The sequence below is a fragment of the Athene noctua genome, chromosome 10, assembly GCF_965140245.1.
Source record: "Athene noctua chromosome 10, bAthNoc1.hap1.1, whole genome shotgun sequence".
NCBI classification, from domain to species: Eukaryota; Metazoa; Chordata; class Aves; order Strigiformes; family Strigidae; genus Athene; species Athene noctua.
The window spans coordinates 21705443-21719885 of record NC_134046.1 but is presented as its reverse complement, the minus strand read 5'-3'; the positions used below and the strand labels follow the sequence as shown (position 1 = coordinate 21719885).

General features: G+C 35.6%; 1 protein-coding gene across 2 annotated transcripts in view; it reads right to left on the bottom strand.

Annotated features, from left to right (window-relative positions):
* ATG7 (autophagy related 7) overlaps window positions 1–14443 on the bottom strand; it is a 110521-nt gene that overhangs the window by 55388 nt on the left and 40690 nt on the right. For both annotated transcript variants that reach the window (XM_074914255.1, XM_074914254.1), the window contains exon 18: window positions 5526–5648. In XM_074914255.1, the coding sequence (XP_074770356.1) occupies window positions 5526–5648 (123 nt within the window). The remainder of the gene's footprint in view (window positions 1–5525; window positions 5649–14443) is intronic.

The following is a 14443-nucleotide window of genomic DNA, read 5'->3' as shown; positions in this document are numbered from 1 at the left end:
CAACATGAGAAAAAGAAAAAAACAACCCACCTCCTGAAAGAGAACAGATTAATCTCTTAATCTCTTAAAAAAGAAATTCCAGGGCAGGCCTGAATCTGTCAAAGTTAATTTCTCCTGAAATGCACCAGATTAAAAACATGAAGGAAAACAAAAAAGCTCACAGACACAAAAAAGTCTCAAATATTAATTTTGGTGTACCCATAAGTAGTGTTTTTTGTAGAAAATTTTTATAACATCAAGTAAAATTCAATTCTGAATACTACTTGGCTAACAGAAAAAAATTGTTAAGCTACAGAATTTACTATTCTAATATTATTGAAGTTGGTTTTTTTCTGTTTTGTTTGGGTTTTTTTTTTGGCTATTCATATGTTATTGTTTCAGCATCAAATATGTTGCATAATATAATGCAGAATCAGAAACAAGCAGGATATTTTTAATAGCAAAGCACATTGGAAATTCTGAACTTTCTTCTAAATCTGGATAAGCACAAAGTTCACTTTTAATACCAGCTGCCTATTATACTACTAAGTCCGGTTCCCCAGCAAATGGCTGAAAAAAATGGCTAGGCATAAACTTCAAATAAGTGCAGAATCAGAATAAAAAAGGGTTTTCTGTATTTTCTCCCATTCAAAGAGCTCAAAGTATTTTACTAGTATGATTTTTTTTTTAAATTAATCCTTACCTTCTATATGATAAGAGTTCTAATCTGTATTGTTTACGATACAGTAAACTAGCACAGCAAGGGGATTTTACAAATACCATATAGGCTTCATTCACTGAAACTACAGATACTATGTATCACATTTTGAGACAAAAAATCTGAAGTCAAAATTAGTAAAGTGAAATAACATCTAGAGATCTCATGTTCTGCTGGCACCAATATCTGACCTTTATAATCACATTCAGAAGTATGAACTCTGGTCAGGATTTGATTTTTCCAAACCTCTTTACTATCCTATAAGATTGCAAGAGTTCTACCACTTCTTGTGTTTTAATCAGTCATAAAACAACGTGAGAATTTTATTTCTTTTATGTATTTTCTTTCATCCTGATCAAAGTAGAAAGTATAGTAAAGCTTCCTAAAGCATCCCAGTAATTTAGGAAGTCCAAAGAAAGGAAGTATATTTATATATGGGTCTTATTAAAAACACAGAGAAATTAAGTTTCTCTACTTCTGAAATGGATATAGCCAAAAGTGACTTTTATAGAAATTCAGCTACATCTATTACAGTGAATTAATGCAAAAATTTCACTTTACCACTATCATTGCTCCTTCTATCACTACCTTTTAATAGATGCTTCACTCCCAGTGATTTCAAGAGCACTTATGTATATTCAGGTAAGGTTAAGCCTGGTTACTTTGCTTAATTGGGCCTTGAAGAACAGTGGCAGCTGTTTCTGAAGGAAGAGGGTAACAACAAAGAGTACCTTAAAGAAGCAGTCTTAGAAAATCCCACAAATGGGAATGGTTCTTCCACAACTATGGAATAATCTTGGCTATGGGTTTTATTAATGTGTCAGTTTTCACTTCCAGAAGTATGCCACATCAGTAAAAATTAATCTTTAGCACAGAGTAGTTGAGTGCATATCAGGAGAGCTTAATTTTAGACTAGATTGAATATAAAGAGCTCTCCACACCAGCAAAACAAAATACACTTCGCAGTGTCTAAGTCTGGCACATGTGTCAAGCAAAGCAGCTGGTTTTAGAGATGCACTGTGATACACAACCATCCTTGGGCAGCCCAGCCAAGTTCTGAACTGGAAGTCATTCAGCTGGTTGTTGTTCTGTCTCCAAATCAACGCCTCCAGTTTCTGATTAATAATTCAAGAGATGCATAGGCTTTCTCTATTTTAAGCCCAGCTATTAAACTCTACACATTGAACAAGTGTCAAGTTAAAAAGTTTAGGTTAGGAGTAAGGAGACAAAGTGATCTGGAAAACAGAAGTGCAATTTTTATGTGAGCTTGGGCAGCTCCCAAAGTGAACTGTATCCAGTGGAAACAAGGTCTAAGTGCTGACGTGGGAGTTTCCCACAGCTTCTATTGGCCTTCAAAGCCATGCGTGTCATCAGAGTCTCTTGCTGAAGCTGTACATAAATATCTAACTGTATTAAAAAAACAAAAAATGTTCCACAGAAACTAAATTAAAGCCAGATGTGGAAAAAGCAGATGCTGAAATTGACTGTCATTTCAAGACAGAATAGAAACACTTGCTAATTTTATTATTCACTGAGTAAACTGTCATGCTAAGGAAGTCATGTAGAACATTTACAATTTCCTGATGCATCTTATGTTCAAGAAATAGGTGCTCTACTGAATAAAACCCCTGCAATTAGTATCAAATTTGAACCACAGACTAAATCTGTGTTATGATTCCTACTCTAGTTGCACATTGAATTATGATTATATTCTTATCAGTCATTTTAAAAAGGTAAGGTAAAGTAAGTCAGGATGGTATTAACACTTAGGCCAGCAGCACAGCACTGGAACAGGAAATTGAACAAGTTAAAAAGATACTCAGTAAGTGAAAAATCTTCCATATCTTACTGCAAATTGTATTGCTTTAATCCAGGCAAGCGCAGTTCATGCTAAGCATGTAGGGAGGTAAGGTTTTCATAGAAACTTCAGGCCATCCAAAAATGTTCTATTTAATTCAGTCAGCCACTCGTACAGAACATGCATGACTTATCCAGAATCTCTGTTAAGCAACTCAAAACTTAGAAGCAATTTTTAAAAATTAGTTTAGTATTTAGCTCATTAAAGCACTTACATACACACATCATGAAAGCACCTAAGCATGTTAGATGAATTAAAAAAAAAAGCGTCTGATTTATGTTAAGATGCAGTATGCTGAACCGTAAGACCAGCACAACAAAACCTCCTGTTCTTCTGACCACAATAAAACATTCTGAGCAAAACATTCAATTAAATGCTTTAAATGAATCAACATTTTAAGAGTGATCCTTTTGAAAAAAGAACAAGATGGAATAGTTTCCCTATCAGGTGCAAGTTTATTAGTCTAATATCAGTGATTTTATATATGGAATTAAAACACAATTATTGATGTTACTGCAGCAAATTTAAGGTTGGATGACTTTGGAAGTCTGTTTTCTTTACAGTGGAGCAATGGCACTGTGCAAATTTTACCACATAGAAGAAAAGGAAAATCTTCAGTTACTAGAAGCCATTTTTATGGTCTCCAAACCCAACATCTACAATATCTCTCTGAAGAGTCTGAGTTCAGAAAGGCAAGTAACTTCTCAACAGAACAATCAAATATTCTAATTATCAAAATAGGCCACAGATGTCTTATAAAAGCTCTCTCACTATCGTTGCAGTTTTTAGAATGCCACGTCTCAAGAATACCTTAAATCAACCTAAAGAGCACTGATCTTAACAAATCTAATGCCTCCATTTTAGAGAATACATTCTGCCAACAGTAGCTCAAAAGTAGTCAGAAACCTGAAAAAGGATTTTGCCATCTTCAAACTCAGCAATGTAAATTGCACCAACTGCACTGTACAAAAAAAGAGCTCAAAGTACAATTCAGCAGAAAATATACTAAAGAACTCTTTTGTGCACCTACATTTTTTAAAAACTGCCCCAGATTATGTACTGATGTAGCAGAGGACAACAAAACCACCTTTTTATTTTTCAGAGTCAACAGTGACAAAATGTAACTAAAGAAAGGTCTTTCAATCCAAAGAAAGCAAGCATGCTCCAGAATCTGCAAACTATCTGCCTGTTAGACCATACGACTCAGAAATACAAACTTTATCAAGACTATTAAAATAATTAACCCTGATAAAACAGATGAGTTTTTACAAAAACACAGCAATGATACAGGGAAGCAAAAAGTTGTTGCTGGTTCTGTGGTAGTTGGGTTAATTTGAATGCACTAGCTTTGCAAGTCTTTTGTACGTCAGTTTTTCCACCTTTGAGCAATGATTTCACTGCATAAACCTCACTGTTGAACCCAAAGACTTTTGAGAACACGCTAATTCAATTTTTTATGTTAAACTTGGTACTTCAGTACCAAGTTGCAATAAACTCACTCCAGACTCTACGTTTTGTAAAGAATATCTAAAACTTTACAAACACCTGTGTATATTCTGAAGCTGCAAAAGAAATTTATTAATTAATATCTGCAAAATAGTAAATTTCTAGCTAGGGCAATTGTACTTGGTTTTAACGCTGTCCTTAGCAGCCTACACACTTTTTAGCACCCTAGAAGTCAGGTATGGCAATCAGACTACAATCACTCTTATTGTTAGTGAGTAGCACCTGTTAAAGGTGTATTTGTTTTTTTTTGTTGGATCCCTCTCATATATTTGTATTTTTTCTAGGTATCACCAGGCTGATTTAAGAATGCATTAGGTATTTCATGGTTTAATGTCTCCAGCACCTGCTTCAATTATTTTAAAAGGTTAAAACATGAAACAGAGAGTCAAGTCATCATTATCCTGCACGAACCCTATTAAGCAACACTGTTGAGCCATTTCCAGCTGAAAAAACAGCTATACCGTTTGCACAGGCTACAGTAACTGAATAATCACTTCTCAAAGCCAACTTTAGAAACATCCATGTGATACGACTACATCAAAATTAAATTACAGATGTAGAAGAGTATAGACATTTGCGGATAGAGTAAGCATTACAAATCACTATTAAGATACAAAATTAAGACAGATACCCATTTCACTTTTTGTGACAAACTCAGTATCGCAACGCTTCAGACAGGGTTATCACCCATGAGAACAAAACATACCCCATTTTCATTCTACATTACAACTTTTGTCACTACAGAATAAACACCAATAAACAACACTGTTCTCCCCATATTATAATCCATCAAAAAGTACAATAATTACATTTTAGATTGACCTAAAATGATAATTTTTTTCCTTACAACACTTAACATAAGTCACTTGTTTTCTTTAAAAGCAATACTTGAAAACCCACATAGAAAAAGTTAATTTAAGAGAATGTCTAGCCTATCTAGGACCTGTGTAAATACTGTGGTTAGTGTGTACTGGGCTCTGTGCTATCATGGTTGCCTATTATCAGTACTTGTAAGGCTTGCACAAACTGCAGTTCACATTGCCAGTGAAACACACCCTAAAAGATGATAGGAACTTTCTCGACATAAATTCAGACCTGTCAAGCAACAGCTGTTACTTAAAATACTTCTGTAATTTCACAAAATGTGAAAGCAAGACAATGAATAATAACAACAGTGCTACACATTTCTAACTGGCTGTCAACAGGCATCCCATCATCTATTCTGAAAAAAGAATGATCTCTCACATCCAACAATATTTCTTATTCTATAACATTAAGAGGACACATTTTATCTTGCTGGATGGAATATGCAATGTGGCTTGTGTAAATCATCCTGTAAATCAAATACCACTGCTCGATTCTATCACTGATTCATTTAATCACATGGTTATACAGCTGAACATAAGACCAAACACCCTTTACTGACACCTGTTTATTCTTAACATCCAAATTGTATTTTCTTACCTCAGCAGCTTGTGTTTCCTGGTGTAATAAAGTTAGACCTGTTAAGTCTTCTAAGAAGGAATGTGAAGAATTAAAAACTTTAGCGAGGAAATTAAACCCTTCTCGTTCATATTGGTCAAGGACCTGTCAAAAAAGGAAACAGAAAAGGATTTTAAAATATTATGCCCATAATATGATTCATTATCGTATTTTGCTCACAAAATAAAAGTACAATCTTTCTGAACATGCAGAAAATGACCGTATATTATAAACAGATAAAAAATTACAGAGAAAAGAATAATCATTTCTCCCAACTCCATTTCTAAAGTGGGGAAAGGTGGAGGTAAGAGGAAGACAAGTGAGTTTAAGATTTCCTGGTTTAAATGTATTTTTAAGCTCATAACAAGACAGATGATATGGCAAGAAGAAAAATTTAGTCGCAAAGTCATGAAAGGAGCATTTGAGTTACACAAATCACAGTAGAAGACTGTTCCAATGTATCAGCTAAGGGAAAGAACCATGCTGGGATAGACTGAAAAATTCTCCGAGTCAGTGTCCAAGTCCAACATCCTCCCAGTCTCTAGAGATTCATGGTTCTGAGACTATTGTATCCTAAAGCACTCTCTATTTTTCTACTCTAATTTTCCAAGTTTATCTTTTATTTTGAGAATCTTACAGACTCCTACATGAATTGTGAGGAAGGTTTTAGCCTATGGTCCTCTCAAACCCCTGAGCATGAAGAATTTTATTTCATGCAGCTTTAGCTTAAATAACTATTTGGCTGGCTGGTTTCAATCAAATGTGATGGAGATTAAGGAAAAAAAAAAAGATAAATGTCAAAGATGAACATGATTCTAAAAGTTTTGTGAAAGCAGGTAGCAAGAAAATGGAAGGAACTTACGATCAAGCAATCCCAGTATCAATTTTTCCTATTTTTACTGAGTGCTACCACTCATCATTTAAGATCCTACTCTGCTGTCAGCAGCCTCACAGATGAAACAGCTCAGCTTGACTGACTACAACTTTTTACTATAGAAATTCATGCAGCAGAGCAGGATACATGCAGGGACTTCAGAAACACACAATATTTTAATACAAAGGAGCAGTATACGTGACATTGGAGATAGAAAGGCTGGGGAAGGATCACCCAATGTAGAGAAGATGCAAGTTTTTCAAAATGGAATGGATTAAGCCATGGAATGGATTAATCTATGAAACTGAACACCTGCCAAAAATCTTTTGTTGTGGAAGTTATCATAGCCTTTCTCAACAGTTACATCTTCACCTCTATCATCATCTTCCCCAGATAAATCAACATCAGTTCAAGAGTGAAGGACAGAGAAAGGGGCTAACAGGCAGTTTCACAGATGGTTGTTAGTTTTTTGAATTATGATCCTTTCCAAAATCCAGCATCTGTAAAAGTCAGCACCTCTTCCAGTTGCTGATTCTGGTAATCCACTCTTGCCTCTCACCCTCCCAACCACATACACTGTTTCTGTGTATTTAAAGCCTGTGAAGATCTGAAGTCCCTGCACGAGTCTCTCTTTACATCACTTTTTACAAGGAACATTGTATCGCTGTCATACCACACTTTTCAGAAACACATCCTTGGCAGACAGTGGGGTACAGCTCTATTTGAAAAAAATCATAAACTCAACACTTAACGAAACACCAGAGACTCCACAAACAACTTTATCTCTGTATCTGACCAGCCACGGGAAAAGCACCAAAATTGGCTATCAAGATACGGCTCCAGGACTCCTGTGCTCAAAGAAACACTGGATTTTTCATTCTCTGACATCAAAATTTCAAAACAAATCACAATATTGGGCCCATCCATGTCTTCTTATAGCTTAGCTGTGCAAATTATATGCACCACGCATTTCTATTTTTAACTTATCTCATTTTAGTGTAGTTCTTGCAGAACAATTCTAAGTATAACACAAAGGTTCTTTTATCCAGAACACTGTTGCAAGGGCTGTGGACAAACTTTCTTTCACTCTATATATTCTATTCTTATTTTGGGAGAGAAGCGGTAAGAGAAATCTGAACAGCTCATGTATGCACTCCTTAAACATATCCACTGTTACCAGATGGACATGTTCTCCATAGCCAGTGGAATTATTTTCCTCTGGAAAAGAAGAAAAAAACCATCCTGGAAGGACTGTAGTTTGTTCTATTGTGAAACAGGCAATTCAACCAAGTGAGCTTCATTACAAGGTTTAAAAATGAATAGACAACCCCTGCTACCCCCACCCCCAAAGAAGCCACTCACCCTTCTTTGGACAATAGCGGTGAGGTGGCAGGGGGGGAAGTAGGGGGTGTGTGTGTGGAAATGGTTTCATTATGAATTCATCTAACTCAACCAAAATCACCACTTACTCTCAATAATCTTACTCTTTTCTAGTTTAACAATTCCTAAAGGTCTCAAATAACCTTTGCATTGATAAGTCTTAAAACTGGGAACAGAGCCCAACAGCAGTCTTCAGCAAAACACATCCAGTGAGCTTTTACACTGAGTCCTCCAGGAATTCAAGCTCATTAAAAATATATGTATTTAGTTGACAGCATTGTAAGTTTACTGATAAAAACAGACTAGGATCTCACTCAGATCTTCACGGAAAATATCCATTTAGCAGCAAAATTCTCTACTTCATATTTAGGTTTCAAAAAAACCACAAAGAACTGAAATGCAACTATAAAGAAGACAACAGATGTAGGTGACTATGACAAGCATTTGCCACCTTCTTGACCACACTTTCCACTTCTAAAATAAATAAATAAATAGAAACTGCACTTCGTGTTCTCTTACTAAATCTGGAGGAATTGTTTTCCTACTTTAAAGATTTATTTTGCCACACATAGTTTTTTGTGTGTTTGTGTAATGACCCATAAACGTAATCAGAAATTTAAAAAGGAAAGGAAAAAAGAGATTAAAAAAATGCTCAGGAGCATTTCTTTGGATTTTTCTTGGGTTTTATAATTTCATTGTGGATAATTCCAGCGTGCCATTTGAGGTTTGTCCTCTTAATATCCATTACGTATAATGAATTTGCACTGTGGATATACACATATATTTATTGACTATTCTGTATTTCAAAATTCTAATCAAACAACCAGATGTGCAGAAGTCTCTTGCATCTGGCTCTTTCTGAAACACTGTATACAGACATCAGTTTATAAACTTGGATTACATTCACAGCCCTGCCTGTATATAATCCTCAAAGCTATCAGCATTATCAAATGTGTTGCTATTGCTTTAATATGTTGGAACCACAATACAGAGCTTAGAAGACATCTCTTTAGTGATGCAAGCCAGATTACAGTTCATGGTATGTTGAAACAATACACAGCCTATACACAGCGAAACTGTAGCCTCATTTAAAATATTACAGCATATCAAAGAAATGCAGGGACAACAACAATAAGATATTTTGGTCTCTTCACAGAGGTAAAAATTGCTAAAAGATGTGTAGTAACTTTGGATATGAAAATACTATGAACAGAGCAGGGAGCTGAGTGCAACCTTACTATATACAAGAAGTCTATCAAATAGCTTTTAAATTTGGTTGATTTTGTCACTCAGCTAACTATGCCTTGATCCTCATTTCCAAAGAGCTGTGACTCAAGCCTGAATTGAAAATTTCCAGGTATTGCTTCCTCAATAAGCACATTAGTTCAGTGTGCCAGGGTGCACTGTATAAAACGCCCTGGTTCATTTCAGAGACATGCTTAACATTTCTATCTTCCCTGCCATAGCTATAAATGAATTCTTAGGTACTCACACAAAGCAGACTGCATGACTACAGACATCCACAACGTCTAGCATTAGTTTTGGATGAATCACCTGGAAGAATTTTTATTGAATGCAAGTGCCCTTTGTATTGTGATTAGCATAGAAGAGACTAGGAAATCTCCCATTAAGTGTCTTTTAAAATATTAATAAAATAAAATCACAGAACCATGAGTTAAAGGTATATTATTTTTTGATCTAGTGAGCTGTAGCTTTTTTTTTTCAATGTTGTGTAGAAACAATACACATTAATATCACCAAATCTGCCATAGTTACATGGAAAGATTTAAAAATTTATTTCTTCCATGTAGAAACTCCCAACATGCCACACTGCTAGATTTCCCATGGCACTACAATGGCATATTTAGATTAGGGTAACAAATCTGACTACAGACTCAATATCTTAAAAACCTAAACCCAAAGTACAACAATACAGAGTATTTTTCTTGTAGTAGCACCTGAAGAAGTCTGAAAAACTTTATCAAAAGTATACTTGCAGATTATAATGACTTGCTTTTTATAATGGAAATAGCCTGCTGAATAGAAAAACTAGTTTAAAAGCATAAATTCCAGCCACAAGGCCCAGAGAGCCAAAGAACAATCTGGCAGCATCACTCTGTTTGTTACTTGAGCAGTGCTGGTAACACTAAAGAAGGTATACACTGTAATGAATCCTTTTAATACAGGTAGCAACTGAAAGAACATTTTGTCACCTTCAGGGACTTTATTAACCAATTCAGATGATTAAAACTTTACAATAAATACCAGAAAAGGGATAAACACCATCAGCTTGCCCACGTCTAACCTTTACTACCCATATTCAGTAACAGTTGTCCTCTGACAAATGTAAAGGGGCAGATATTTGTTCAGTAGCCACTAAACACATCTCAAAAAAAAAAAAAAGAATGAGGCAAAATAAAAATAATCTCGAATTCCTATGCCAGGAGACCACACAGGAATACTCTGCAGGTCATCGTGAATAAAGCCAGTCTAGACATCAAATAGACACAAAATAATCGTAAAAAATGTTTCCAGATTTAATAAGTACCCAATTTGTTGCTGTGTGGAAAGGAAATTTTATCCTATTTAATCATGTCCAGCAGAGTCTCAAGGCCCATGGCTGGCATGAGTTTGCTTTTTCAGTTCTTAACAATTCTCTTTGCTGCCAACACCATACTTGGTACCAATGTGATCACTCTTAATAACAGCTTTAGAGGAGGAAAATACTTCAGAGATGTTATAATCTTTGTAATTATTAATCTCAAATTAGTTACTATCTGACCACTATCTGACCTCACGAACTTCTTAGGGGAATAAACGTGTCACTATCTAGTCAGTGACATGACACTACGTAGCAATTAATTTTCTCACGCAGAAAAAACTGCAAAGCAGCAACAAAAAAAAATAGGATATAATTCTTCTGCCTAGCAAGGCAAGCTGGAGTAATACAGATTTATTAAGGCACTCTTATCTTTTTCTCACTTGCAGGTCACTTTCCAGAGCTTAGGAGAATTAGAAAGTAGCATGCCTTCTGTATTTCATGTCTGTTACAAATACTGTCAGGAGAATCCACATTTTAAACCCACTCTCTTTTCTGACACATGTAAATCTCCTTTCAGGTTGACACTATAACCTCAGCTCCAGTCTCCATTTTACAGAGCCAGAGCTACAACTGATTTTTCACATGATGGTATTTTAATAGAACAAATGAATCTGTGGATGCACATTATCGCAACAGGCACAAATTAATGTCTTACTAAAGCCTTTTGTGTAAATGATACACAGTAACCCATTTTATTAGCAGTCTTTTTATTCTTGTCTGTTTACTGAAGGAAAAAAAAACCCTGAAATCTCATGGTAGGAGGAAAAAAATAGAGGCTTAGGGTAGAAGAACTTGTTTTGAAACGAGAAACAGATGTGCAGCCTTGGTGTTATATTCTTTTTAACAGTGTTCTTCACAAAGAAGTCTCAATTGCTGGTTAGAAAGACATTTAGAAAGACAATCTGGCTCCAGGATTGCTTTATAGCACAAAAGTTAATATCTGGTTAAGTAAAAAATACAAAATCAAACTCCTAATCCCAAGAACCTGTCCACTGATGTAAAACTGGCTCATATTTTATGCCTCATTTTTGTCACATGATTTTTTAAACTTTTCACCAGTGTTTACATTTGTTTTGGCTGTTTTGTTTTCTAAGTAGTTAGCATCTGTAAAGCTTGAAACAGTGCTGTTTACTTTTGGGGAAAAAAAATAAATTAATGCTACCAGATTAATTGTTTACACTAAATAAGATATATGGGTAGTCTACCTCCAAAACAATGCGGGTGCTGTGTTCTACACTCTTCCTGGCTTTAAACACTTTCCACTCACAAAAGAGAGCACACTTCCCCTCCCCGCCTTCCCCCATAGGGGACAGATACTTTACTAACAGTTCAGAGTCAGAAAAATCACAAAATTCGATGCTCTATTTAGAAGTTATACATGCCTAGATGTATTTTTGCACCATGCTAACTATCCAGTTATCACGGGCAATGCAGGATGAATAGAACTGCCAGTGTTAGCATCTTGAAAAGAGACATTTCGGTTTCAACAGCTGCTTGGAAAATAAGGAAGACATGTAAAAGTCCTGCCAGTTAAACTCTTCAAAGCTCAATGTATCTGCTATTGAAGCAGGAAGTTTAGTGACAAACTACAATGCTGTGAAGAATCCTCCTAAGTGAGAAGAGAATAAAATGAGGCACATGAGCTCTTGCTTGGGATCTTGGGTCTAGACAGCTGATAGGCAGCACTGCTAATGTTCAAAATATTATCCTGAGACCGATAATTCCGGGTTCCTTAAATTCTCAGCTCCTAGACTCCTTCCTTTTCATGAAGTTCTCAATTTTTATTACCATTTGGTTCTAAAAAGTTGTAAAGAAAAGCCTAATAAGGTAATCATGTAATACATCTATGAAAAAGAATGCAACAAAATGGAACTTTTCTGAAGAGCACATAATGATTTTTCAGGGACTCACTTCATGATATTGGAGCATAAAAGTCTGACAATGACGTATGAGCACAAAGATGCCTCCTAAGACACTTCATCTTTCAATAATACTCCAAGTATCATCTAAAATGTGTATATGAATGGTCATACACACTTGTGCATTCATACACAAGTAAGTTTTAAGAACACAATCATAAACCAAAGTTCTGTAGAAGGCTGTATTCCAGGTGCACACTGAAGAAGGCTATTCTGAAAATACTGGAAGGTTACAAACCACAAGGCAAAATGGCATCACTTTTAGCTTATGTCCAAATAATTAAAACACCCTCTGCATACACAATTTTCTCCTTACCTTCCCATAATCAGTATTTAAAATGAAAGCAAATTAGTATAAAACCTGAACTAAACCAAGTACAATATGCTGAAATTTCATTTAAGAAAGAGATTGCTGTTTTAATTTAGAGTAGGAATGCAGTGATACAAATGCATTTTGTCTATTGCTATTACCCACACTGGACAGAAAATGGAGTATTAACTTACTGAAGAATAGGCCCTGAAAGGTCTCAACAAGATTTTTTTTTAGCTCAGGACTTTTCAGTTTCTTCTTTTGAATAATGAAAAGGAAGAAGGCAGAGTTCTTGGAAATTTCAGAGATGTCAGTTTAAGAATGGTCTTGTCAACATTAAGTTCTCAGGAACTGCATGTGTTCTGAGCTTTTCTCAAATAAACTTGGATGTGTTTTATATACAGGTAACCATTTTCCCTGGCAAGTATTGATAGATTAACAATACACACAAAACTATGAGATTTTTATTTTAGCTACTCTTTCCTATCTAAAATTTTTCCTACAAATTATTTTAAACATAATGGCATCTTCAGATTACAGTCAATATAAGGACTTTCTACTGGACAGCGTACAAGTTTAAGGCATTCCCTTGCTGAAAGCATTAGTAAATAGAAGTGAAAAGAAAGAGAGGAATGAAGAGAGAGGAAGAGTAGAAGAAAATAAACACCTCCATGTTAGAGACTGAGAACAGAGGAACAAAAGAGTTTTCAAGTAGACAATATCATTAGATCATCTGTCCTGACCTCTTTTAATACATGGGTATATCCTTCAGTCACCTAACAGCCATCTCTTGCTCACTCCGCATTTTACACTGGATAGATATTTACAACTTTATTTATCCCCATTCTGCTTCCTGTCCAAAATTTATGCTGATTAGCTCATCAGCAGTTACAACATTTTTGGCTCCAGTTCATACTGCTATTAGTCACTACCTATTGTATAGCAACTGCAGATAGCCCTTCTTTTTCCCCAGTCACATCTGAGGTTACTGACAAATTGCAGCTGGATAATCTGTTACCCATATATAAGGACAGGCATCTATAGCACAATTCTCATTTTTGCCTCGATGAAACAGCCCAGAAACAGCATCCATTTTCTGCAGACAATCCCTAATGCCAGGAGTGAAGCAAGGTCACTCCCCCAAACATCTAAGAAAATTATTCTTCTCACATAAAAGCAACTATTTTCTGCTGAATACCATTTTGCCTGCCTACACAATTTCATTCTATAAGGGTTGGAGTGGTCTGTCTTTGATAGGTTGACTTAAGCAAGAAAAAAGCCAGTAATGACTGGGTACTGCATATGAAGTCATTTATTCCATCTGGCTCTCCCCTGCCGTCAGCAGTTCAACAATAAGGCATGATCTATCAGACACTAAGCGCCCAGAACTAACTATCCCTACCTTAAGAAGAAATTGCAGCTGCTCAGTAGTTCCTAAACCCAGATCTCTAGCTTCAAAATCCATATTTTGTAGACTATTTTAGAGATGAGGATTTTATTATCTGGGTGTGCCACAATACCTATGCAAAACAGCACTGGCAGAACAACATTTTTACCAAAACCACACATATTTCCTGGATTTCATTAGGTTCAGTTATTTTACCATCTTTTAAAATTTAATTTCCTTCGCTACTTTTCAATCTCAAAGAAAACTGAAGCACTTCTGCAAAGACACATGTATAGACAGCCCTGCAAAAATGTGGAAAAATTGCATAAAGGTTAAACTTAACTGCTCAGAAATGCCTACGTGGGCATTTGCAAACAAAAGAACATTTGCCCAATAAAGTGATGCTGACGATTTGTTAAATTTAACAA